This window comes from Boleophthalmus pectinirostris, unplaced genomic scaffold (genome assembly GCF_026225935.1).
Source record: "Boleophthalmus pectinirostris isolate CB_2022bp ecotype Guang Dong unplaced genomic scaffold, ASM2622593v1 HiC_scaffold_9, whole genome shotgun sequence".
Lineage (NCBI taxonomy): Eukaryota > Metazoa > Chordata > Actinopteri > Gobiiformes > Gobiidae > Boleophthalmus > Boleophthalmus pectinirostris.
In genome coordinates this window covers 3,889,656-3,916,486 of record NW_026571541.1, presented here as the reverse complement: position 1 = coordinate 3,916,486, position 26,831 = coordinate 3,889,656, and the positions used below count along the sequence as shown (strand labels likewise).

Here is a 26,831-nt window from a genome sequence, read left to right as displayed (position 1 = left end):
AAAGATGGAATAACACAAGATATGATGAAATACATCCATTTATTGACATGATTTGCAGGTCTTTGAAATTTGGGAAATAATTTTTGTTCCATGTTTCATACATGGTCTGTTTAAAACATATGGAACTTTAGAACCAAAAATGGTACAGAAAAAAGGTCAACAGTTTCATAAACTAGAGTACATATGTATCTGTTCAATACATTTTTATATCAGATGCATTAACTTGAATTTTTGGCCTTGTTGTTTACTTCTGCTTGACTGGGCCCAGTAGCTCAGTTAGTAAGAATGTTTGTCTTCTGATCTGAAGGTTGGCAGCTCGAATCGCGGCACGATTTCAGCTCCCACAGATGATTTCTGTTGTTTAATCCAATCCACTTTATTTTTATAGCACATTTCATACACAAACAGTTTTTAAAGTGCTGCACAAATACTTAATAATAACAACAATAATAATAATATAATGATTAAATAAACACTCAGATTTAATCATGCTAGTCTTAAATCAATAAAACCAGTAAAAAACAAAATAAGCGCAAATAGTTGTTGTGTCATTGGGCAAGACATTTACTGTATTTTCCAGGCGATTAGCCGTGGTCTTAAGCCTCTAACCGCATCAAAAAAGGACCGCGCGCCCCGCAGTCAGAGCGCCTCATACATGAATCCACTCGGGTGTCCCAGCACGACTTCAGTAAACTATAAAGCTGCACCACCCACAGCGCATGCGAACACACACGGAGCAGACAGCGACCACAAAGCAAAACACACCCACAGACACACTCATCACTCCACGCCGACGAGAAACGGAACGGAGGAACAAACTGAAAAAGCGAGTGCAATGTGCCACTTCTAGACACAACTGAACAAATGAGACATCACGACCGATCCAGTGGTCCCGGCGGTCCCAGACAGCATCCTCCCAACACGCCACAATTGAACAAAGCCCAGAGTCACTGTGACTGCACCAAACAAAGTCCCACTGACCCATCCAACTGTTGTGTTTCGCTTAAAGTCTAGTGCGGTTTATTTGTGAAAAAAGTTCGAAAATAGACCATTTAATGACAGTGCGCCTTATAATCCAGAGTGCCTAATCGTCCATAAAATACGGTAACCCATCTCGCCCCCAGTGTCTGCGTACACTGGTGTGTGAATGTGTGTGTGAATGTGTGTGTGAATGGGTGAATGCGCTTTGAGTGTCTTGAAGGTGGAAAAACACTGTATACAGATATGACCAAAATGTGACCACTTTTCGCAGCTTTAAAACTCCAGAGTTTTGTCGTGACTGCAAACCTAACAACAGCCAGCATGGTAACGCACATGTCCTGATTATCAGACAATTATACATTTTAGACTTAGACTCAGACAAACTGTTTTGATCCACAAGGGAAATAGTTTGGACACAGTAGCTCACACATCACAATAGCAAAAATATAAATGGTAATAAATTCCAAAAAATAAGTAGCGAAAAAGATATAGAGACAGGTGTCAAATAAGACATAATCATAAATGTAAATGTACAACCAAAAATAAAATGAGACATAATTATATAAATGTAAATGTACAAGTCAAAATAAAATAGAAAGATATATAGCTGGATGTCGGCACCACGCAGCAGATAAACACATGGGGGAAAAAAATGATTTCAGGGTCTTTAAAGGTGCACTACGTAACTTTTCACCTTTTTGTCTCTATAGAAATGTGATCGCTCTACTTAGAATGGTTATATCGCTCAGAAATACCTAGAAAAACAGACATTCTGACTGTGAGTGGGGTCTCCACTCCACAGATCGGACCTGTAACTTGGTCTCAGTGGAGATAGAAAGGTTACATACCGTGAAACATTCCAGACAAAGCAATAACATCTCTGTGGAGAAAAGTATTTCAGTTTCACAATGCACCTTTAACTAAAATGCTTGTGTATTTGCTTTTGTGTTGTAGCTGGACCTGATCACAGACCTGTTGGGGACGCCGTCGATGGAGGCCATGAGGACGGCGTGTGAAGGAGCCAGAGCGCACATCCTCAGAGGCCCACACAAACAGGTAACACACAAATACTGCTAAAACGTTTAGGTTGTGGGGCTGTCACCTGCTTGTTTCTATATGTCATCACGCTGCCTGGAATGTTCCTTAGTATGACATTAAACAGCTCTACTTTACATTTATTCAATTCCAGGTGGTTTTATAGCTCAAAAATGCCTTGAAAAACAGACATTCTGACTGTGAGCGAGGTTGCCTTTCTGTCTGCATATAAGTGTCTGTTTTTGAACAAAAAGCTGCAAATAAGTACTAAGGACAAAGACTGAGTTTGTGCTGCCTCTAGTGGCCCCTGTGGTTTCACACACGCATCACACAGGACTTCCCTGATTACAGCAGGGGCAGAGTTTGAAGTGTGGATACCATAGAACTATAATCAAATCTGGAATATGAATCCAAGATGGCGTCGTATTGTTTTTAGTTGCCTGAGTTCATTTGCGCATGGGCCCAAAAATAATTTTATCTTCCGCATTTACTTCCTCCCACTTGTGCGATGTCTGTAATGTGCACGGCATGGAGCGTTTGGACCAATCAGAGCGAGGGCTAGGCTAAGTCTTTCAAAGCTAAATTTTATGCGCTTTGAGGATTTAAGAATATTTTAAAGTTTATGTTGTGAAAATAGAAAAGTACCATATTTTCCTCAATATAGGACACTCTGGATTATAAGGTGCACTGTCATTGAATGGTCTATTTTCAAACTTTTTTCACAAATAAACCGCACCGGACTTTAAAGGAAACCCAACAGTGTGATGGGTGAGTGGTTTTGTTTGTTTGTCGTGTTCACGGTGACTCTGGGCTTTGTTCAGTTGTGGCGTGTAGGGAGGGTGCTGTCTGGGACACGCTGGATTGTCGTCGTGTTCGCAGTGACTCAGTTGTTCAGTTGTGTCTAGAAGTGGCACATTGCACTCGCTTTTTCGTTCGTTTTTGTTCCGTTCCTCGTCGGCGTGGAGTGATGAGTGTGTCTGCGGGTGTTTATCGCTGTGCGGTCACTGTCTGCTTCCGTGCGTGTTTGGTTTGGTGGTGCGGCTTTGTAGTTTACTGAAGTCGTGCTGGGACACCTGAGTGGATTTGTGTATAGGGCGCTCTGGATTGTGGGGCGCGCCGTCATTTTTTAATGGGGATGGAGGCTTAAAAGAGCGTCTAATAGCCTGGAAAATACAGTATCCCTACAAAATCCAACCTTTGTGAAAGCTGCGGATCCCCTGCCAGTCGAACATGGGCAGTTTGAATTCCCAAAAGTGCATTGCGTTCTATGGGAGAATTCTTTCTGGGCCCAAGCTCTCAGGAGGTGCAGTACCTGGAGCCACCACTAGTCAGTCAGTTTTTATTATAGATCCATGGTGGATACCTGTTAGACCAATCACACCTTTCCTTATATTATACTCCCAAACCCCGCCCCTTCTCCCCTCTCACTCTTTTCTTAAGTCGTCCAGGTGCTGCCCGAGTGAGCTGCTCTGTTTTAAACACGTTCTCTGCGTTAGGTTATTTTTATAGCCGTGTTTGAAAATGCAAAGCGAAGCCAGTCGGAGTCACGCGAACACACTGCACACACTCTGCAGTTTCCCCACAGGGACGAAGAAAGCATTCTGTCTCAGTAACTGCAAGAAGACTTTTATCAACGAATGTCAGAATCAGGAATTGTTGTAAATGAGTGCAGGGAGTGATTTTTTTAGACACTCCAAGATCACAGTTTCAAAATTATCAGCTGAATGTGTTAAAGTGTTTTTTTATTTGTTAAATCCACTTGTTGCTCAGAGCGTAACCGAGGCTAACCAATAGGAGGAGTGGGAGGGAAAAAAAACTTTACACAGATGAAGTCACGACAGAATGATTTGACCGAAAAAGGCAGAGGGTCAGATCATGTGTATCATTCTCAGGATTTGCTCTGCCCTGGGTTCAGTCCAGTGTGGTTGGAGGATTTGTGCAGACTCCAGATTACTGCGGTTAATGGGACTAACACCAAGGTCACAATCAAAACGTGACAAACACAGCTCACCAAACTAGAGATTTACATACAAGCCGGTCAGGAAAACACAATTTCAGACTATGAAATCAAATTAAAGTCATTATTCACACACTTCAGTGGTTAAATTTTGGCTTTTTAATCAACACAGGACTAATTGCACCAAATGATATGTTTTTTGTTTTTGTTTTGGGAGGAAGTGTCAGACTTCCGAGGAATAAATTGGACGTTGTTTATGTTAAATGGCTCTGGAGTGGGCTCGAGCTAATTTCACGAAAAAGACAGACTTTTAATCAGGGCCAAAAATAGTCTCTAGAGATGGAGGCTTTGTTAAAGGTACAGTAACGGAAAAACAGACTTAGGAACATTCGACTTGGATATAGGTTGTGCGTGGTTGTGTGCAATGTTAGAGTGAAAATAACAACAGTTCGTGGAGACAAGTAGGCCAAATGAGTCAGGTTTGTGGAGGTGCAAGCCCGCTCAGAGTAAGGGCACATGCTTTTCAGTGCAATAAACGCAATCAAACCAAAAAACATGCTTTACTTTTGTTCTGGTTTGTTGGCTAAAAAGTTACATAGTGACTAGGAATGTATTGATATCCAAATCTCTACAATATTATCACGATATGCATCTCACAGTATGATATTTATTGCAATATTTTGGAGAGGTTATTATTATTGTAGGCAGGATACGTGTTTGCTTTTAAAAAATATTTACAAGATTCTGGTGTGAATTATTACTGCCATAATCCTAAGAATTCAAGTAAAAACATATTTCTTCATGTTGTCTGCACTGAAATGAATCGTGGGATATGTAGTTCCCTATGCTTATTGGCTCTTACTACTATAAAACCTGCATTTAAGCAAAGAAATTTGTAATTCCATATACTGTGACAGCCCAAGATATTGTGAGACGACACAATATCACGATATTTTGATTATTGTTACATCCCTATTACTGATCACTGTTTAACTCTTGTGTGTTGTTGTGTGCAGCCGTCTCTGTTGTGCGCTACGCTCTGTCTACGGCCTGATATGATATTTTCTGCATTATATGTTGTTCTGGATTATAAGGCACACTGTCATTGAATGGTCTATTTTTGAACTTTTTTCACATATAAACCGCACTGGACTATAAGGCGCATTAAACGAAACACAGCAGTTAGATAAGTCAGTCAAACATTATTTGACACGTAACACATAAAAAAAATACTGTCTGAGATGCTAAATTGTTAGAGTATTTACAGTAACTCAATTGTTCAGTTATAACTAAAAATTACACATTACACTGACTTTTTCAGTTCATTCCTCGTCCACAAATCACTCAAATTTTTCATCTTCAGTGTCCAAGTTAAACAGTTGGGTGATTCCGGGGTCCAGCACTTCCACATCCCTCTTGTCATTATCCGAGTCAGTGTGGTTACTGTTCCCTGGCAGTTCAGTGATGATTCTGGTCTTGGTGAAAGCTCAGACCACAGTTGATACTGATCCTTAGCCCAGGCGTCCATGATCCGTTGGCAGATCGTGGCGTAAGTCATTTGACGCCGTCTCTCTTGGTGAATGTGTGTTCTCCTTCTTTCATCCACTGCTCCCACGCAGCTCGCATTTTCACTTTGAACGACTTGTTGACACCAACATCTAGCCGCTGAAGTTCTTTCGTTAACCTACCCAGAACGATGGCAAGCACTGAATTAATTTTCTTCCTTCACTTCTGTACCATTGATTCATTAATGTTGAATTCTCTCGCAGCTGCTCTATTCCCATGTTTTACTGCGTGACTTATAGTCTTGAGTTTAAAGTGGGTGTTGTGAGCGTGTCTCTTGACAGGTGCATTTTGATATAAAAGGAATCACAGTCTGTATTACTCCTGATGCTCCTGACTACGGGAGCTGTAATGCTGCAAGTGGAGTGGCTTTGTAGTTTACTAAAGTCATACTAAAACACCCCAATAAATTCAGATATAAAGTGCTCTGGATTATAAAGCACGCACTTGTTTTTGGATGAAATTAAAGACTTTTAAGTGCGCCCTATAGTGCGAAAAATACGGTATCTAAAGTGTGTATATATATATATATAAAGTCCAATAATGTTTGTTTAACTCTTGTGTGTTTTGTGTTGTTGTGTGCAGCCGTCTCTGCCTGTGCTCTACACTCTGTCTAGCCAAGCGACCCATGAGGCGGTGCATCTCCTCTGCCGCATGCTGGTGTTCGACCCGGTGAGTCAGAGCCTCCGGAAGCCCACTGGTCTGGGTAAAAATAGCCCTCCTCATTCACACACTCACACTCGGGCTGTAATTATAGACTGCACGCCCGCTTGTTTAACCCCAGTGAGTTATCGGCATCTCCAACGTCACTGCCGACCCCGCGACGCTGTTCCAGGGCACTCTGAAAAAGTGCACATGACAGCTTTTCATGTTCTTCTAATTATTACTTAGTTTAGTGGCATAGTGCCTCTGCTGAATATTTGTCATAGTTTTACATCAGTTAAGCTCTACTTTGTGAAGAAATGTTGGAATGAAAATGTAAGAAAATTCTATAATTATTATTATTTTTGAGTTAATATCTTTAAATGACAGCTGTAACCAAAGCCCAAAATCTATGAATACACAAAACTCCATTCAAAATGCCAGAACTATGTTTGTGCAAAAACAAAATTTTTTGACAGTTTAAACATTACTTTAACAAAATAAAGTTGCTTTTTATTTGTCAAATGATAATTATTGGGTAAATTAGTGATCTTTTGCCCTTTTTAACATTATGGTTGCTAGGTAACAGTTATGGAAGTACCTTTACACTTTTATGCCGGAAGTAAAAAGTATGATCTTGGCAACAGATGTAACTTTTCTGGTGGAGGGTCGGATCTGTGGAGACAGGAGCCCACTCAACAGGAAGAATGGATTTTTGAATGCTATTTTTGAACTATAGAAAATGGAAACACGGCTATAGTGCACCTTTTAAATGTAATCATCTTATTTTAGTTGTCTAACCTGTCTCTATCGGTCTTGTTTCCTCCTCCTCCTCCTCCTCCCCTGTGTGCCCTGCAGTCGAAGCGTATCTCAGCGAAGGACGCCCTGGCTCACCCGTACCTGGACGAGGGCAGACTCAGGTACCACACCTGTATGTGCAAATGCTGCTACACCACCTCCTCCGGACGCGTCTACACCAGCGACTTCGAGCCCGTCACCAACCCCAAGTTTGACGACGGCTTCGAGAAGAACCTCAGCTCGGTGCGCCAGGTCAAAGGTCAGTGCTGCTGAAGGAGATGGTTTTATGATGGTTTTAGAGTCGTGAGCTTTAAGAGCTGAGATGGGAGTGTGCTAGCCCGGCAACTCCAACCACTAGGTCAGGAATCAAAATACACTAGATGATCCGCAAAAACCCCGGAAGTGCGAGTTCAGGCACCAGCCAATCAGCGAAGAGCCAAATATTCTGTGTTGACAACGATTCCCGAGATTAAGGATTTAAAGGCAAAACAAAGAGAATGTTTGGTGAATTTTATCAAGGGGAAAGACGTTATTGCTCCTATGGGATTTGGGAAAAGCTTAATATACCGATTAGGGATGGGCATTCAATTAAATTTTCTTAATCGATCGCCGGGAGAATTAACGATCAGTTATCGATCATCATTATTATTACTATCTGCACTACTAATCTGCATAAATAAATTCAACTTTACGACATATAAACCGTAACCACTCTAGAGCCACATCAGCCCGTTTGACATTAGAATGTGTTTAATGCAGATTTGTGCAAGACTCACAGAAACCAAACTTAAAACCACATGGCTAATTTGCATAAACTAAGCAAAGAAAAAAAACAGCTCTTGTGTCGCTGATGTGGTTCAACTTCTGTCGGATTAAAGGACACGACTAGTTAGTGTGACCGTATTTGCGTTTGTCAAAACCAGGACACCGTACGGGGGGAGGGAGGTGGGGACTCGTCATCGACATTGAGCGACTCTCACCTGGCAAAACTTTTTCCCACTGGACACAGAAACATATGTGCCTGCTTTGTGCACATGGCCTCACACTTGTCCCGACCGGAACGGAAAGGAATTTCTTGTACAAGTCATCGTTAAATACGCATTTGTGCTTCAGTACGTTGCAGACTGACCGACTGTTTGTGTCTCGCTCCTTCTGAGTGCAGAGAGACACATGTACAGACCACTCTTTGGTCACCCTACACTACGCACAGCAACCTACATTCGGTTTGTCGATTAAAATTAACATAATCGATGAAATTCTTAATGATCAATTATCGATTAATCGACTAATCATGCCCATCCCTAATACCGGTGCATTACATACATCACGACCAAGTAGTAGCGATTGGTTAAATGATAAAAAGTACACGCCTACTGTTGAGCGAACGAATTCTAACACTGCGAGGTCAGATGGTTTTTACAAAGTGAAACCGTCTGGTAAATCAGGCTAGGAGTGTGCTGCATTGTCAAAAGGTTTTTAAAGCCGGCAGGTTGTTTTAGGGAATGTTTACATATTTACATTTAAGTGTTAGTGGCCAAACCTCCTGATCAAAGCCTGATCGCGTCACTCCTCAGAAGACAAGCGGGGCCAGGCCTGGACCTGGCCCACACGGATTATCAGGATTATGCCACAGTGGGGCAGCAGTAGCAGTTGTTGTGTCCTTAGGCAAGAGCTGTCATGCTAACAAAGCACTTTCTGGTTCTTGGAAGATAAAACACTTTAATTGGATGCAAACAGCAGGTATCTGGGACAGCCGCTTTAATGAGACCTTCAACTGTTTTCACCATTGTCAGATCAGCGCGGTCTGAACACACTCCCCACATGAACACGTTTCACAACTTTCAGACGCCAGAATGGAGTTTGAGCATCATCCTAGCACCTCCTATAGTCACACTGCTTAGTATGGAGGAGCCAGTGACGCAGTTTGGCAGCTTTGGTTCAGTCTTTCAGTGTGCCCCAAGACAGCTGTGACTACAATAATATCTAAATCCAGGATTTAGTATCGGGGAATGAATAATGCCTTTAGTGTAGTTAAGATGATTGTAGAAGAAAGCTTAATACAAATATTGTTTACCTTTTGTGTTATTTGTTCAGAAATCATCCATCAGTTCATCCTGGAGCAGCAGAAGGGCAGTCGAGTCCCGCTCTGCATCAACCCTCAGTCCGCCGCCTTCAAGAGCTTCATCAGGTAAAAACACTGACACAAGAACTTCATCAGGTAAAAACACTGTGACACAAGAACTTCATCAGGTAAAAACACTGACACAAGAACTTCATCAGGTAAAAACACTGACACAAGAACTTCATCAGGTAAAAACACTGTGACACAAGAACTTCATCAGGTAAAAACACTGTGACACAAGAACTTCATCAGGTAAAAACACTGACACAAGAACTTCATCAGGTAAAAACACTGTGACACAAGAACTTCATCAGGTAAAAACACTGACACAAGAACTTCATCAGGTAAAACACTGTGACACAGAACTTCATCAGGTAAAAACACTGTGACACAAGAACTTCATCAGGTAAAAACACTGTGACACAAGAACTTCATCAGGTAAAAACACTGACACAAGAACTTCATCAGGTAAAAACACTGACACAAGAACTTCATCAGGTAAAAACACTGACACAAGAACTTCATCAGGTAAAAACACTGTGACACAAGAACTTCATCAGGTAAAAACACTGACACAAGAACTTCATCAGGTAAAAACACTGACACAAGAACTTCATCAGGTAAAAACACTGACACAAGAACTTCATCAGGTAAAAACACTGACACAAGAACTTCATCAGGTAAAAACACTGTGACACAAGAACTTCATCAGGTAAAACACTGTGACACAAGAACTTCATCAGGTAAAAACACTGACACAAGAACTTCATCAGGTAAAAACACTGACACAAGAACTTCATCAGGTAAAAACACTGACACAAGAACTTCATCAGGTAAAAACACTGACACAAGAACTTCATCAGGTAAAAACACTGACACAAGAACTTCATCAGGTAAAAACACTGACACAAGAACTTCATCAGGTAAAAACACCGTGACACAAGAACTTCATCAGGTAAAAACACCGTGACACAAGAACTTCATCAGGTAAAAACACTGTGACACAAGAACTTCATCAGGTAAAAACACTGTGACACAAGAACTTCATCAGGTAAAAACACTGTGACACAAGAACTTCATCAGGTAAAAACACTGTGACACAAGAACTTCATCAGGTAAAAACACTGACACAAGAACTTCATCAGGTAAAAACACTGACACAAGAACTTCATCAGGTAAAAACACTGTGACACAAGAACTTCATCAGGTAAAAACACTGACACAAGAACTTCATCAGGTAAAAACACTGTGACACAAGAACTTCATCAGGTAAAAACACTGACACAAGAACTTCATCAGGTAAAAAACACACACAAGAACTTCATCAGGTAAAAACACTGACACAAGAAATTCATCAGGTAAAAAACACTGTGACACAAGAACTTCATCAGGTAAAAACACTGTGACACAAGAACTTCATCAGGTAAAAACACTGACACAAGAACTTCATCAGGTAAAAACACTGACGACTGGACTCAGTTTCACTCTCCATTTATAGTGACACACGGGTCATTATAGTGACATGCCCGGGAGCATGTCCCACCGGGAGGAGGCCCTGGGGAAGACCCAGGACACGCTGGAGGGACTGTGTCTCTGGGCTGGCCTGGGAACACCTTGGGGTCCCCCCGGAAGAGCTGGAGGAAGTATGTGTGCAAAGGGAATTCTGGGAGTCCCTGCTTAGAGTGCTGCCTCCGCGACCCGGCCCCGGATAAAGAGGAAGAAAATGGATGGATGGGAATCTAAATATATTCATTAATCTGACAATTAATACCACTGGACTTGATTTAGGAGTTGTAATTTTGAAGACTAAATGAGGCAACCCACTCTGTATGAGTTACCAAAGAAATAATATGATCAAGTGTTTTTGCCTCAGAATAATGAATCTTTCCACATGTACTAGACCAGGAATACACCAAGAATACACCAAGAATACACCGGGACTAGACCGGGACTAGACCGGGACTAGACCGGGACTAGACCGGGACTAGACCGGGACTAGACCGGGAATAGACCGGGAATAGACCGGGAATAGATCAAGAATAGATCAAGAATAGATCAAGAATAGATCAAGAGGTTTTAAAATAATAAAATCACAATTGAGCCTGTGTTGCCAGTGCCTAAACCTGTAGATAGAGGACACATCTGATTTCGTCTCATTCTCAGTTTATGTTCAGAACCTCCAGAATTCCCTGTCTGAGCTGCAGAGGCTGCACTAGCACTGACTCATGATTGGCTGCAGGGGTTGGAGGGTTAGGTAGTGCCATTTCAAATATTTCTCTCTTATCTTACCTTTCCGTTGTGGTGTTTTGCAGCTCTACGGTGGCACAGCCCTCTGAGATGCCTCCGTCTCCGCTGGTGTGGGAATGAGGACCATCTCTCCTTCTTCCTCCTCCTCCTCTTCCTCATTTTACTCATCTTTAAACCTGCGTAGCATTTCACTGGACAGGTCTGCTCTGTGTCTACTGAATGAAGAAAAGCCCACAGACCAGCGCTTTACGGGAGTGACTGATGTTAGAGTTAGTTATTTGGTCTTGGGATGGTTTTTGCCACAATTTGTAGGTCCTCCACTTCACTAAACCAGGACTATACAAAGGTTTTAAAGATTTTATTCATGTTGTAATGGCATTTGCACCTTAAAAACATATTTAAAGTACTATTATATTTCATTCATGTTTGAATAATCCTGCATGCTAAGAGTTGTTCCCCATTATTTCCACTAGGAGGCAGTAGACACCTGATCCAAGCATTCTTTGCCTTGTGAAAGAAACAGCTACTTGGATACATATGTAATATAAATACATGTAACTATACTCTCTATTACGATGTTATTTGTCTCTTATTACCACTAGTGGAAAAAGTACTAAAGTAAAAGTACTGTTACAGGTTATAAGTGAATTCATAGTATAGTTATTTAAGTTTTTACCCCAATTTTGGTAGCATTTTTTGGTAGTCTTTTATTCAAAACTGTATTAATTGAACAGTTTAAATCTAAATTAAGATATTTAAACCATAATCCACATATTCCCTTTCTTTTTGCAAATATAATAAAGTAGTTCCCTAAAAAAATATTCGATTGCAGTAATGTGAAGTGAATATTTGTAATGAGTTACTTTCTATCGTTATGACAGTGCTGTAATTATAATGAAAAGTCTCTTGTGGGTTATTTCAAATGGAAAATAATGCTTCAAATATGTGTCTACTGCCTCCTAGTGGTAACGGAGGAGAATGCTACCACAAATGTCCTCGAACGTATGGGGAAAACTCCAAAAATCTAAATGCAGCCTTTTGAGAAATTACTGAGAAATGACTAAAATTTGTAACATCTTATTCTTCAAGATGCATTTATCCTTTGTAATATATATATTCTAATATTTCGCAGTCATAGTTTTATTCTTGATGTGGCAGAAACCATCCTGTATTTTTAAATGAAAACTTAGTCGACCAAATCTTAAAGGGTTTGTCCATCACTTCCATACGATGTGGACCTTAATGATTCTATATGAAGACTTTTGTTTAATATATTCAGTATTATGGGTAAATAATAGTCTATATTTAAGTAGATTTCTTGATGTTGTTGACGCCCCCACATGGTTTGACACTGGGAAGTTGCCAAAATGAGCTTTGAATTCAGACAATCGATGAAGTTAAAGGTGCGTTGTGAAACTTTTCTGGTGGAGGCTCTGCTCGTTTCCATGGATATGTCACCGCTCTGCCTGGAATGTTCCACAGTATGACTTTAAACAGCTCTACTTTACATTTATAGAATTTATAGAAAGTGGTTTTAGAGCTCAAAAATACCTAGAAACACAAAATTCTGACTCTGAGCGGGGTCGCCTCTCCACAGATCTGAACTGTAACTTGGTTTAGTTTGGTTTCCGTAAAGAAAGAATGATTTAATGCCACACTGTGAAACATTCCAGACAAAAGCAATAACATCTCCATGAAGAAAAGCTTTTGATAGACCCTCCCCCCCAAGAAAGTTACACAATGCAGCTTTAAATGATTTAATATCCAACTTTGTATTTTAATGGGCAAATTTTAGAAGTTTATTTAAAGATTTTAAAAAGCCCCTTTGCCAAAGATAATAGCCTTGTGGACTCGTGCAAATAGTGAAAATTATGGAAAAAATTTAATATAAAACTAAAATTCACGTATTTTTGGATAAACAACCATTGACCTAAATACTACCAATTACTTCAATTCAGTGCGGTGCCCTATGTAACTTTTCTCAGGAAGGGTCTGCCACTTGCTTGTCTCCATGGCGATGTTATTGATTTGCTTGAAAATGTTCCACAGTATGGCATTAAACTGATCTAGTTTGCGTTTATCAAAGTACAGGTGTTTTCATTCTCACAGTGAGCCGAGTCATCCCTCCACAGATCTGACCTGTAACTTGGCGTAGATACATTTAATGCCGTACTGCGGAACATTCACGGCAAAGCGGTAACATCTCCACGGAGACAACCAAAAAAGTTACGTAAGGCAACTTTTAATGAAATTTGACTTAACCAAATATCTTACGCGTTTTTCACAATTGATCGAATATTTTTAACGTTTTTAAATCCTAAAAAGTAAAATACAGCTACTACTAATAAATATGAACCATGTTGGCACGAGGCTTTCCTGAAATTTGCCAGATTTCCTCCAGATTTTCAACTAAAGGTGCACTGTGTAACTTTTCTAGTGGAGGGGAACTTCATTTGTTTGTTTCGATGTTCCACAGTATGACTTTTATAGCTCAAAAATCGCTAGAAAAACAGGCACTCTGACTGTGAGCGGGGTCGCCTCTTCGCAGATCTGACTTGTCACTTGGCCTGGTTTGGTCTGCGTGAAGATACAAAGGTTTAATGCCACACTGTGAAACATTCCAGACAAAGCAATAACGTCTCTACAAAGAAAATCTGACGGCGCCTCCACCAGAAAAGTTCCACAGTGCACTTTTAGAGTTTGGTTTTGCGCTGCTGGCACATATTACTGTTTTTCAAATGATTTCTGTATTTATTCTTGATCCGAAACGCCACAAATGTCACGTCCTGCTTCAAAACCCAAACCACTATGAAGACTGCGTAACTAAAGGTGCTTCTTTTTCTGTTGAATTGTCGGATTTTAAGGAGTTTTGTGGACACGGCGGTAACTGGTTTTGTTTTTAATGTGTGCCTCTTGAGTTCGGACGATTGTAACTAAAATATTCCGTGAATTAATTCGATAAATGGACAAATCGAGTGTTCCGAAGAAAGACAATTTAATCACTGTTAACCAAATGAGCTGGGTCTTTGGTGGCATTGGCCGTGTGCTTTTGATTATGCGGTTTGTTGTGTCCCTGGGCAAGACACTTGAGGTCAGAGAAGCCGTCGGCTGTAGGGATGCGCCGATCTGGAAACATTTACTGGATCGGATATCAGCTTTTTACTGTTTTTTGTGGGAATTTTGTTCTGTAGTTACTTTAGGGCTACAGTTTTTCTTTTTTTTTTCACTGGAACAGTTTTATTTTTTTGTTTTAACTAAATAAATGCTGTGTACCAGTTTACTAAACACTGGTATCGGTTGATATCGGCAGAAACTTAAAGCCATAGTATCGAAATTGGTATCAGAGCTGAAATTGCAGGATCGGTGCATCCCTCGCAAAAGTAACTCACTACCGCCGAGAGTGGAAAGCGACACAATAATGAACCACATTTTTATTTAATGTACATGAAATTCTCACAGGATTTAGAATATGTGATTATATAAGATTAATTGTTATATTGGACTCTGGCTCATCCCGATCCGTTTATCAAAATATTTAAGAGGCTCTGTGCACAACTGCGTCCGGCAATCACACTTGTTATTCCAACGTCCACCTGGAGAAAGTGCAATGGACCGGCCAATCGAATCAGTTTTTCGAGACATAAACTCGGGCTAGTTCAGTGCAGACCGAGTCGGGTGGACATTAAACTTTCTCGGACATACATATTTTCCCCAGTTCTCGCAATGGAACGCATTTACAAAGGATGTCGGGAGAACTGACTCAGATTTATCCACTACCGACATTCAATAGACTGCGACAATAGCGTCACTACCTCCTGTCTAATTGTGTATCTATGTTGTTTTTGTCTCAGTTTAAAATCGTCTCAAATTTAAATGAGTAAATATTTAAAGAGAAGGTCATGGAAAGCAATGGACTACACAAATCAAATGAAAACTTCAGCAGATGGAGGAGACTAAGGCTACGTTCAGACTGCATCCTAAAGTGACCCAAATCTGATTTTTTTTTGGCCCCTATGTTCCTGTATTTGATCTTTTAATGACAGTCTGAACGACACAGATCTGATTTTTTTCAAATGTGACCCAGGACACTTGGATATGTGCTCCTGAAACTGATACATATCTGATCTTTTGACATGTGACTTCAGTGTGAACGGCCAAAGTGCATTCATCCACCTACACGTTATCAACAAGACACAAACGTCACTATTCTGCGCTGAAGTGTGCGAGAATTGTTAATGAACTCCGTGTGACTGAAGTGAAGCACATCACCACTCACCACTCTTGGCTCCGTCTCCACATCCACACGTTCCTTTCAACGGACGTCGCTGCCGCTGCCCACAAAACACCACGACCAAAAACCTCGTCCTTCTCCTTCTCAATCTCCTCCTTAAAACAAGTAAGTTGTTCATGTTCTGGCTCCGGTACGAGAGGAACTTTAAAATCTCCAGGTGCTCGATGATGCGTCCATGTTTGGACAACTTCTGTAAACACAGAGACGCTCGCTGCGGTTGACGTCGTCGTGTCTCCAGTGCACATGCGGGACACTTTTGGGCCGTTTAATGTTCACACTGGAGTCACATACAAGTCACATTTAATTGGAAATGTGAACGACCTCGAAAAAACATCGGATTTCACAAAAAAATCTGAATTGAGAGTTAAGCCCTGCAGTCTGAACGTAGCCTAATGTGTTTAGAAAAAGATGTTTGCGTCTCAATGCTAATGCTAATTTTGAGACATAATCAATATTAAAACAACACAAACTGAAGTATTCTACATATAGAAATAATTGGGTACTTTTTACTTTATTTCATTTGAATTTGAATTGGTTTATTGCATATTTTACAATTTTAATAAAAGTGACCGTTAGCGTTGAGGCACGGTGAGCTAGCTAGTATGCTTTTGTGCACACGGCCTGTTTATCTTTGTTACATTACAAAAGTTTGAAACAGTCGTCGACAAGAAAAAAGATTTAAACCGACACACTACGTAACTTTTCTAGTGACTCACGGGTCCCGCTTGTCTCCATGGAGATAATGTTGCTTTACTGCGAATGTTCCACAGTATAGCATTAAATGTATGTATCTCACGTTAATTCAAATTACACATCTGACCCGCGAGTTCAATCGTTTTAATGCCGTGCTGTGGGACATTCCAGGCCAATTTGAGACAAACAGGTGGCAAACTCTTCACAGGAAAGGTCATGTAGTGCGGCTTTAATGTGCTTAAATTTGACTGGTTTAACAACGCAGACGTTTACGGACCAACTATAAAGATGACCACCAGTTTATGTGCTCAAAAATAATAATGAAACCTCAAAAATGCACCGGCCAACATTCCAAAGACCCACGTTTTTCAAATTTCGAAAGTCGACGAGAGAGGGGCTGGTTTTGGCGACTTGGTCTTCCCTTAAAAAAAACCCACCATTTCTTCCCACTTGTGCATCGCGTGCTCAAAAAGATCCCAAAACGAAACTCGCCCGACGCCAGTTTACCAGCAATACGACACGTTGAGAAAACCGACCGCCATTTTAGCCACTGAACGCATCCTAGCAGCTTAAACGTAGCATCTCCACACGCATGGTCTCACCTTGAAAACCTCCCTCCCCACTTCCTCTCTGTCTTTAGAAAAAAAATCTTAGAAGGAAATTATTTAATATATTTTTAGACTTGTTTTTTATTCCAGTTTTGTGTCCACCGATGGCATGCTTGCTTTCTTGTAAATATTGTAGAATAGAAAAACGCAAATTAACTCCCTCTAACTTCCTCAAGACCAGACGATACCACTGTATAGAAATTGTATTAGCCTGCACATTTTTGGAAAGGCTGTGAAGTTGATTTTATTTTTAAAACTTGCATACAAATGTATATATTTTCTTGATTTTTACCCTGCTAATATAGGATCTGTAGAGGATTCCTGTACCAAACCCAGAAGTTGTGTACTTTTTTTGTCGAATTGGTGATCTATCTGAAGTGGACGCCTTGTGGTTGAGAGTTCGGTTTGTACATATGATTCGAAAACACAGTTGGGTTTCTACCTCTCGGGCTCCGTATCTCTGTTTACCTCTGCAGAACGCTGTAGAGACGCTTTCCAAAATCTGAATGTCCAGTGGAGGTTTTATACGGAAAAACTCACATGGAAAAGTACGGTGGTGTGGGGGAAGTTCTGCTTTAAAGCGATGGGCGATGAAATCTAATGCGATTCAGGCTTCGGCGTTAAATCGTAAAATCTAAATATATCATTTGAATGGAAAAAAGGTAGAAATAAAACTAACAGCATTCATGTATCATTCGTTCATTTGTTTTTCAGAATAAAACCAAAAATAAGAAAATGACTAAACAACTATATTCTTCATTATTTGTCTCCAAAACTAAAATGAAAAAATAGATAATGATTTGTTTTTTCAGTTTTCAATTTTGTGTTTAAATGAAGAATGGAAAAAACAGATAACGTTTCCCGTTTCTGTGACTTGAACTGCAATGCCAGACTTTGGCACTGCATACGGACTGAACCAGGAGTAAACCAGGACTAAAAGACGACTAAAACTGGACTAAATTGGGTCTAAACCAGGTCTGAACCAGGTCTGAACCAGGTCTGAACTAAACCTGGACTAAACCAGTCTCAGTCCCGGTCTCAGTCCCGGTCTCAGTCCCGGTCTCAGTCCCGGTCTCAGTCCCGGTCTCAGTCCCGGTCTCAGCCCTGATCACCCGACAGTCAACAGGGGCACACCTCCGGGCCCGTCTCGAGACTCAGTACTGGTTCAGATCTGGTTTAGTCCTGGTTCAGTCCTGGTTTAGTCCTGGTTTAGACCCAGTTTAGACCTATTTTAGTCCTGGTTCGGCATTGCAGTTTAAGTCACGGAAACGGGAAATGACCCTTATCCATTTTTTCCATTATTCATTTACACACACAATCAAAAACTGAAAAAACAAATTGCCATCCATTTTCTTATTTTTGGTTTTATTTAGAAAAACGAATGATACACAGATTTAGCAATGTCATTATATAGGGATGGGACAAGACTTTGCGAGACAAAACAATCACAAGATCATGCACACATGAGAAAAATGGTTTTGTTAGACTTTTTTTTCCCCCTGAATTTACGTTTGACTTGGACAAAAAAAAAACAACAGTTAAGACCAATTTGATAAGCTGTAGCTCCAAAAATCAGTACTACAATGACATAAAATAAATAAAAATAGTGAATCCAAAATTATGAAACAGTTTGCACTACTTATTTATTATGATTTATGTCAAAGTCTTGTCTCGTGAACCTGATCTCGTGATGCGTCTCGTTTCGTGAAATTTGGGTCTTGTCCCACCCTTACCAGATCTGCAAATGCAAATCCAATTGATCAATTATTAGAATGACTTAATTTATGACAAAATATTGATAGTGCTGTGCAGATTTAAGGAAGATCGAAGCTTCCAAAGAAACCACTAAAGTCCAAAGAGTTTTACGTCTGAACATTCGCAAACTCTACAAACATCCAGAGAATGACGCTTTGTACAAAATGAAACATGCAATCGGACTTTTGGTGATATAATTTTTAAATACTAGATCTGAACTAAAGCATTTCCGTCAAAAGGAACAGTATTTAGGTAGTGACCGTTCAGATCAGAGAGTCTCAATATCTCTTTACAGTTGGGCGATATAGAGGTTTAAACATTTACTACCCGTGAACGACTTAAAGCTCCAGTTTTCGTCCATCGCTGGTCGCACGACTGCCCCCACACCGCTGTATCTGACCCCCCCAAACCACCTCCCTCTGTTTGTACCCGACCAATAGCCACGGTTTCTGACTGTTAGTGAACCTCTCCTGGATGGGACGAGCGAGAGGAGGCGGAGTTTTGAATCCACGGCCGCCGCGTTCTACAATAAAGTCATGATTTACTGCTCATTTACACATTTTCAGACAAGTTTAAAGCCGCGATGCCTAACTTTTCACGAGGGCCGTCGCCATGGAAGCAGGTATTTTGATTAGCGTGAAAAATAGGCACGGGCAGGGTCTCCTCGTCAGAGTTGAACTGTGACTAGGCCTGACAGTGATAAGATAAATGCCGTACTGGGAAAAGTTTCAAGCAAAGCCCACCTACAAGAATTTAGAAGATTACACCAGTTATATATTAAGTGATGATTTTAAATGATCAAATTACAAATGACCCATCAGCCATAACATTTTCACAATATTGCAATAATTATCATGAGATTTTGACATTTCTAGAACCTAAATACTTCAACCTGTATCACAATTTGTCAAACTCTCTCAAATCCTTAGTCATTTTTCTCAAAGTTTGGCCATTCTGTTGTCCTTAGGTTTCGTGCTGTGGATTCCATTTTGAGGACTTTTGACCTCTCTGTTGCTACCATCATCCATACCATCCTAATTAACTACTTACATTTGTATCCCTCTGAAATCCATGGATAACAACAATATAGTTCATCAAATTTGTTCAAGATGGCGTAACATTTCTGATTAAAAGTTTCTCTGTTTTGTTAAACTTCAGAATTTCTAGTTTGAAATTCACAAACAATATTTGGATATACTGAATACTTGGATATACTTGGATACTTGGCAGGGGAATCGATGGGGGGGGGGGCAAAATTAATATTAGAGGGGGACCCATGTGAGTCTTCTTACCCCGGGCCCCCAACGTTCCGTCGACGTCCCTGAGAATTGGAACCGTAATAGGTTCAAGCAATTGCAATAGTTAGAATGTTATGGCGATTATTACAAAATTCTTAAAAATTTCATAACATTTTAAATTCTGCTACCATGGAGACCCTGTTTCTCGTTTGAAATTCACTTACAATATTTATCAAATAGTTCAGCACTTTTCTAAACTAGGTCCAAAAGTCAGATCTGCGACAGTTAAAATGTTCATTACACCAATATAGCACATCAAAATGTTAACTGCGTAACATTTAAAGCGTCTATGACAGGTCAGACTACAAATTTAACTAAAACACACATAAGGTTGTTATATTTAAGATTTAGATTGTATAATAACAATTGTATAATTCTTTTCCGACTTTGGCCATTTTTTTAGATTTAAAATTTGACTCCCTTGTTGGAAATCGTGAAATCACACTAGGGCATTCCATAACTGTTCCCTAGCAATCTGGTTTAAAACTCCTTTTTTAACAAATAAAAAAAAAGAAAACGCCTTTATTTTATTGAAATCATGTTTAAAGTATCAGGAAAATGTGTTTCTTTTATGTAAATTGTGACGAACTTTTGGGCAGAAGTCTAAAATAGAACTCTCCACTTCCTGTAATTTTCCATATTTTTCAACTTTTTCTTTACAAATTCCTTCTCAAAACCTGTCATACGTAATTCCTAGTTTTAAATCCACAAACAATACTTCAGATCTCAGGAAAAGCTCGGTCGGCCATCTCATGTCCCGGCTCTCCCTCCTCTCCCTCCTCTCCTCTTTGTGTACATGTAGTAGTTTATACAACGGCATACACCATTTTGTGTTCGAACGACGTACTTGAAGCGATTTTATTTCAAAAACGACATTTTGGTGAGAGACTGAAGACTACTGGACTCTGTTTGGATGCGTAATTCCCTCAACAATGTTTGTATATTTGATGTTTTAATCAGATGCATTGTAATTTGAAATATGAAGATGTGTCTATGAAGCACTGGAGGAAACATCTGGAAACTAAACAATAAATGTGACTTTGAACGGAAGACGGTGGTTGTGTATTCTTTACTATTATTATTACTTAAAGGTGCATTGTGTAACTTTTCTGGTGGAGGGTCCGTGAGATGGTTTTCTTCATGGATATGTTATGGGTTTGTTCTGGAATGTTTCACAGTATGGCATTAAACCTTTCGATCTTCAGAGTCAGAATGTCTGTTTTTCTAGGTATTTTTGAGTAATTAAACAACCTTTAACTGAGTAAATGTAACAGAGTTGTTTAATGTCATACTGTGGAACATTCCAGGCACCTTTAACATTGTGGATACTTGAAGAGGGGTTATGTTAACCTGATACATCAGGTGGTTTCGATTCGTAGAAACTGTCTGACCTCACAGTGTTAGAATTCATTCGCTTGAGGGTAGGCGGATACTTTTTTATTTAACCAATCGCTGCTATTTGGTCATGAGGTATGTAATGCACCGCTAACTGGGGTAACTGGTATATTAAGCTTTTCCTAAATCCCATAGGAAGAAGGACAATAACATCTTTCCCCTTGATAAAATTCACCAAACATTCTCTTTATTCCGGCTTTAAATCCTCAATCTTGGGAATCATTGTCAACACAAAATGTCTGGCTCTTTGCTGATTGGCTGGTGCCCGGACTCGCACTTCTGAGGGTCTTACAAACCATTTAGTGTATTTTGATTCCTGACCTAGTCACTGGAGAGAAACGAAATTGAGCGGCAGCACTAGATGGCGCCAACCTGGCTAAGGTTATGTGAGGTTCATGAAAAAAACCTATAACTTTCTATCATGTTACTCCTCTATAGGCGAGTTTCAGCTGACATCATTGTTATTAAAAGCCTGCGTTGCATGCTGGGAAATATTTTGGTTGGAGGCAAGAAACACGATAGCGTCAAACACAGTGCGTAACCTCGCGTATTTCTCCCCGATAATGGTAAATTCCTGCTGCATTATCAGATGCACAAATAGAAGCACGGAAGAAGGAAAATGTCTTTTTCGTATTCTGAGTGAAAAGAACCACTAACGGTGAATTAAACGGCTTTCAAACATCCGCAGAGCAAACGTAGAAGATCCTAACAAACCGTGGACTCCAACAAATTCAACACATCGAGACTCTTGGAGGTTTTCATCTTTTCTGCTGTGAATGGCCCAGGAGTTTCCACCAAGTCATTGTGGATATCGCCCAAGTGAATATTTGTCCAGGTAGTTGGCGATTCTGACCAGAAGTTTGGTTTGGTCCACCTTTTGTCGGGGTTGAAAAGGGTGATTTGTCGTCCATTGATGTTTATGACCAATTTCTGGTCAAATGGTCTTGGGTCCTCTGCCGTTAGAGTGGATAAATAACCGGGATCAATACCCTTTACGTGCTTTCTCGCTCCGTCCGTCATGTTGAATTGGTGTTTATTGCCGCTGACCAAAATAATTCCCAGCATGCAACGCGCACTTTTGTCAAAAATCAAACTCGCCTGTAGTTTTTAGATGTCATCTATGCATGTTTTAGTAATCTAGAGATCTCACCCGGGCCATATTCGAACCTTCCTTATGGTTAGCTGTAAGATTCTGTCCAATGCTCCGCCCACAAGCCTACTTGACACATTTTCCCACACGACAATTGTCAATACAGGATATGAAACTGCACACAATAATTTCACAAACCTGATATGATGTGCAGTAGTTTCATTGTGAGAGACTCAGAGCATCAAAAATGTATTCTGTGTTAGCAGTTAATACCAAGTAAAGTAAATAAAATACTTCATCTTTAAAAGGAACTGGAATGTTTTACTTCCTGTTTTAAAAGGTTATTACAATCACAACTGACCCTGTGTCTCCAGAGCAGGAGTCTCCAACCTGTTTCCTCCGTTGAGCTAATTTTACAAAACGAAAATGCTGAAGAGCTACTACTTTTAGCGGTCATAAGAAATTGAATGAATGTAAGAGCTATGGAGAGCCTTAGATGCCTATTAAACATAAACTATTATTCATTTATTAGTGCACAAAGTTGGGCATTAAAATGACACATGCACAATGGTGATAGGCGTTTAATCAATCACATTTTACTCATTCAGTACAACATGTGTAATTCAGAAATCCTTTGGTGAGCTACTTGAAAACGGGTGGAGAGGTACTAGTACAGGTGTCACCAAATTATTTTCTCTGGGGGCCACATTATCACTCTTGACTGTGACAGGGGCCGGGGTCAGGTAGGTCATAAAACAGAAATGTATGGCCCAGACCAAACTGACCACCAGCTGACCTCACTGTGTAGTAGAAGTGACGAGCCTGACAGCCATCCACAACACTGTATCAACACATCATTCCTGCCTCATGTGTGTTTATTGTTACTAGTGGGTCTTACTAATGTCCTTAACTGCACTACAGACCTGCACGTGCCTTGACTGTCACTGTTTGATCTTGAGTTTGTCAGGTTACAAAAATTAGGCAGCAAATGTAAATACGTCATATAATTATTGAAATATAAATACTTCATAATTTTTTTTTTTTTGGAAAAAAAAAACAACAAAATACAAGATGCAAACATGTTCTTATTTGCCAAAAATAATAATAAAAAAAAAAATAGGCCATGACAACTTTCTAGGATTGCTTCATAGGGCCAGTCAAAGGGGCATGGAGGGCCAGAGTTGGCCCGTGAGCCTAAGTTTGATGGTCCCTGTACTAGTAGCTCCCAAGCTACAGGTTAGAGACCCCTGCTCCAGAATCTTAACCTGTAGATAGAAGGCACATCCTGGATTTGTCTCATTCTCAGTTTATGTTCAGGCCTCACGTGAAAGATCAGAACCTCCAGAAATCCCTCCCTGAGCTGCAGAGGCTGCACTAGCACTGGCTCAGGATTGTCTGCAGGGGCTGGGGTTTAGGGAGAGACCCTCGAGTCCTCAGGTATATGTGTATACATTCAAGGTATTTTGTCATATTGAAATCATTTCACGATAGATTCAATGTCAGGCTTTTTTTTAATTATATAAATATGTCAGTATAACAGAATAAAAAATGTAAAGTGCAGATGACTTTCTGAAGTGTGACGGAGTGTTTTCAGCACAGGAACCCGATCTTCATCTTCTCATCAATGTTCACTTTCTCTAAACACTGAAGAAAAGCCCACGGATTAGAGAGAAAAGAACCAGAAACCAGGTCAACATGTGGAAAGGCAAAATGAGAAGAGCAGTAGCAGCAACAGTAGTAGTAGTAGTAGTAGTAGTAGTAGTAGTAGTAGTAGTAGTAGCAGTAGCAGTAGTAGTAGCACTAGCAGTAACAGTAGTAGCAGCAATAGTAGCAGTAGTAACAGTAGTAGCACTAGTAGTAAAAGTAGTAGCAGTACCAGTAGTAGTAGCAGTAGCACACTGATGGTTTAGGCTCAGATTTAGACCAGTTGTAGAATGTAACAAAGTACGAAAGTAAAAACGATACTTTTTTTACAATATTTTTTAAGGTATCTGTACATTACTATACTGTAAATTTACTGTAAATGTACTGTAGGTGCATTTTAGCGAAGATACATTTTACTTTCACTTCACTACATTTGAGAGCAGGTATGTGTACTTTCTACTCCACTACATTTTATATGTGGACTGAAAAGTAAAGAGTACATTTCTTTATAGTTTGAGAGCTGCTGAAATGGATTAGACTAATTTTTGTCACATTTAATTTGAGTTAACATCCTAAATTTGAGCAACACACACAGAAGTTTTAAAAATCACTGTTCTAAAAATCTCTGCAAAGTACTTTTACTTTTTACTTTTAAAGTGCATTTTAAAAAACAGGTACTTTAATACTTTTACTTAAGCAGATTTTTTCTTATGATACTTTTACTTGAGTAATCTTTTGCCCCTGTATGTGTACTTTTACTTGGGACTGACCTTCTTAAACTCGTCGAATGAAATGGCTCCGTCCTGATCCAGGTCGGCCTCTTGAATGGCCTTCTCCACAATGCTCTGCAGCTGCTCGTCCTCCATCCCCAACATCTCCTGAAGCACCTGCACACACACACACACACACACACTAAGACCTGCTCCATACACACACACACACAAACACTCAGACCTGCTCCATACACACACACACACACACACTCAGACCTGCTCTATACACACACACACACTCAGACCTGCTCTATACACACACACACACACACGCTCAGACCTGCTCTATACACACACACACACACGCTCAGACCTGCTCCATACACACACACACTCAGACCTGCTCTATACACACACACACACACACACACACACGCTCAGACCTGCTCCATACACACACACACACGCTCAGACCTGCTCCATACACACACACACACACGCAGACCTGCTCTATACACACACACACACACTCAGACCTGCTCTATACACACACACACACACACACACTCAGACCTGCTCTATACACACACACACACATCAGACCTGCTCTATACACACACACACACACACACACTCAGACCTGCTCTATACACACACACACACACTCAGACCTGCTCTATACACACACACACACTCAGACCTGCTCTATACACACACACACACACACTCAGACCTGCTCCATACACACACACATGCACGCAGACCTGCTCTACACACACACACACACACACACACACACACATACACACCCCCCCGCTAAGACCGCCTCTGCACACACATACACACACCCACTCAGACCTGCTCTATACACACACACACACACACACACACGCTCAGGCCTGCTCTACACCTAATGTAGACGGGGGTTAGACCTGGTTTAGGTCTGGTTTAGACCTAGAGTTGGACCTGGTTTAGAACTGGGTTAGACCTGGTTTAGACCTGAGTTAGATGTAGTTTAGACCTGGTTTAGACCTAGTTTCTACCTGCTCTACATCTGCTGTAGACTGGAGTTAGACCTGGTTTAGGCCTGGTTTGGACCTACTCTACACCTTCTGTAGACCGGGGTTAGACCTGGTTTAGACTTGGTTTAGACTTGGTTTAGACCTGGTTTAGACCTGGTTTAGACCTGAGTTAGACCTGAGTTAGACCTGGTTTAGACCTGAGTTAGACCTGAGTTAGATCTGGTTTAGACCTAGTTTAGACCTAGTTTAGGCCTGGTTCAGTCCTAGTGTTAGACCCACAGTTAGCCCTGGTCTAGGTCTGGTTTGGACTGGTTTAGACATTTATACCTGATTAGGACCTTGTGGTTTAGATCTGCCTCAGACCTGGTGTAGATCCAGGTTGGACTTTACTTGGGGCCTCACAGGGAGTAGTGCCATTTGAAGTGCACATTGAGGCGGTGTAAAATTTGTCTTAGTCAGTGGCACCTATTGAGTTCTGTACTTTTTATGATGCTCTGAATCACTTATTTATTTGCGTCTTAACTATTTTGGAGGATCATCTTTTTTGGTAAGTGCATCTGACCTGAAGCATTTCACCTCTGGAGATCTTCTCGTCTCGATCCTGATCGTACAACTGAAAAAGAACTGTGGAAAAACAAACAAATATTCATTCAAGTGTAGAAGGAATTTATACTTATACTTTATACAACGAGCAGATGGCACTGTTTTATGATTTTTGACCAAAGAAAGTCAAGCACTAGTATTAGGACTTAGAGTAGTGATAGTTGTTAACATAGCAGTAGTAGCAGTAGTAGTAGTAAAGAGGTGGGATAATAGTAGTTTAATAATAATTGATAATGCTCACAGCGTAGTTTGCTGTTGGGGCTGTTGTACGCGTCTTGGGAGGAGGTCTTGTTCCGGTTGGAGCCGCTCCACTGAAAATGAGCCATAACCCGAACAAAAGAGGGAAAGTCCACCGAGTCTTTTCTGCAAACAGA

At 40.5% G+C, this 26,831-nt stretch overlaps 2 protein-coding genes across 3 annotated transcripts in view; one reads left to right on the top strand and one right to left on the bottom strand.

Moving 5' to 3' along the window:
• Positions 1-21,040, top strand: part of nlk2 (nemo-like kinase, type 2) — a 50,854-nt gene extending 29,814 nt beyond the window's left edge. Inside the window, exons 9-13 of the mRNA XM_020920486.2 lie at positions 1,936-2,037; positions 6,122-6,208; positions 7,037-7,235; positions 9,071-9,164; positions 11,411-21,040. Of these exons, the coding sequence (XP_020776145.1) occupies positions 1,936-2,037; positions 6,122-6,208; positions 7,037-7,235; positions 9,071-9,164; positions 11,411-11,465 (537 nt within the window). The 3' untranslated portion in view covers positions 11,466-21,040. The remainder of the gene's footprint in view (positions 1-1,935; positions 2,038-6,121; positions 6,209-7,036; positions 7,236-9,070; positions 9,165-11,410) is intronic.
• Positions 21,041-23,040: 2,000 nt separating this feature from the next.
• LOC110156297 (calcineurin B homologous protein 1-like) overlaps positions 23,041-26,831 on the bottom strand; it is a 13,086-nt gene continuing 9,295 nt past the window's right edge. Inside the window, exons 5-8 of one of the 2 annotated variants that reach the window (XM_055147982.1) lie at positions 26,699-26,831; positions 26,417-26,478; positions 24,890-25,006; positions 23,041-24,119 (exon numbers count right to left, since the gene is read on the bottom strand). The exon at positions 26,699-26,831 is cut by the window's right edge and continues 6 nt beyond it. In XM_055147982.1, the coding sequence (XP_055003957.1) occupies positions 24,113-24,119; positions 24,890-25,006; positions 26,417-26,478; positions 26,699-26,831 (319 nt within the window). In that variant the 3' untranslated portion in view covers positions 23,041-24,112. The remainder of the gene's footprint in view (positions 24,120-24,889; positions 25,007-26,416; positions 26,479-26,698) is intronic. The other variant, XM_020920499.2, reaches the window with a different exon arrangement.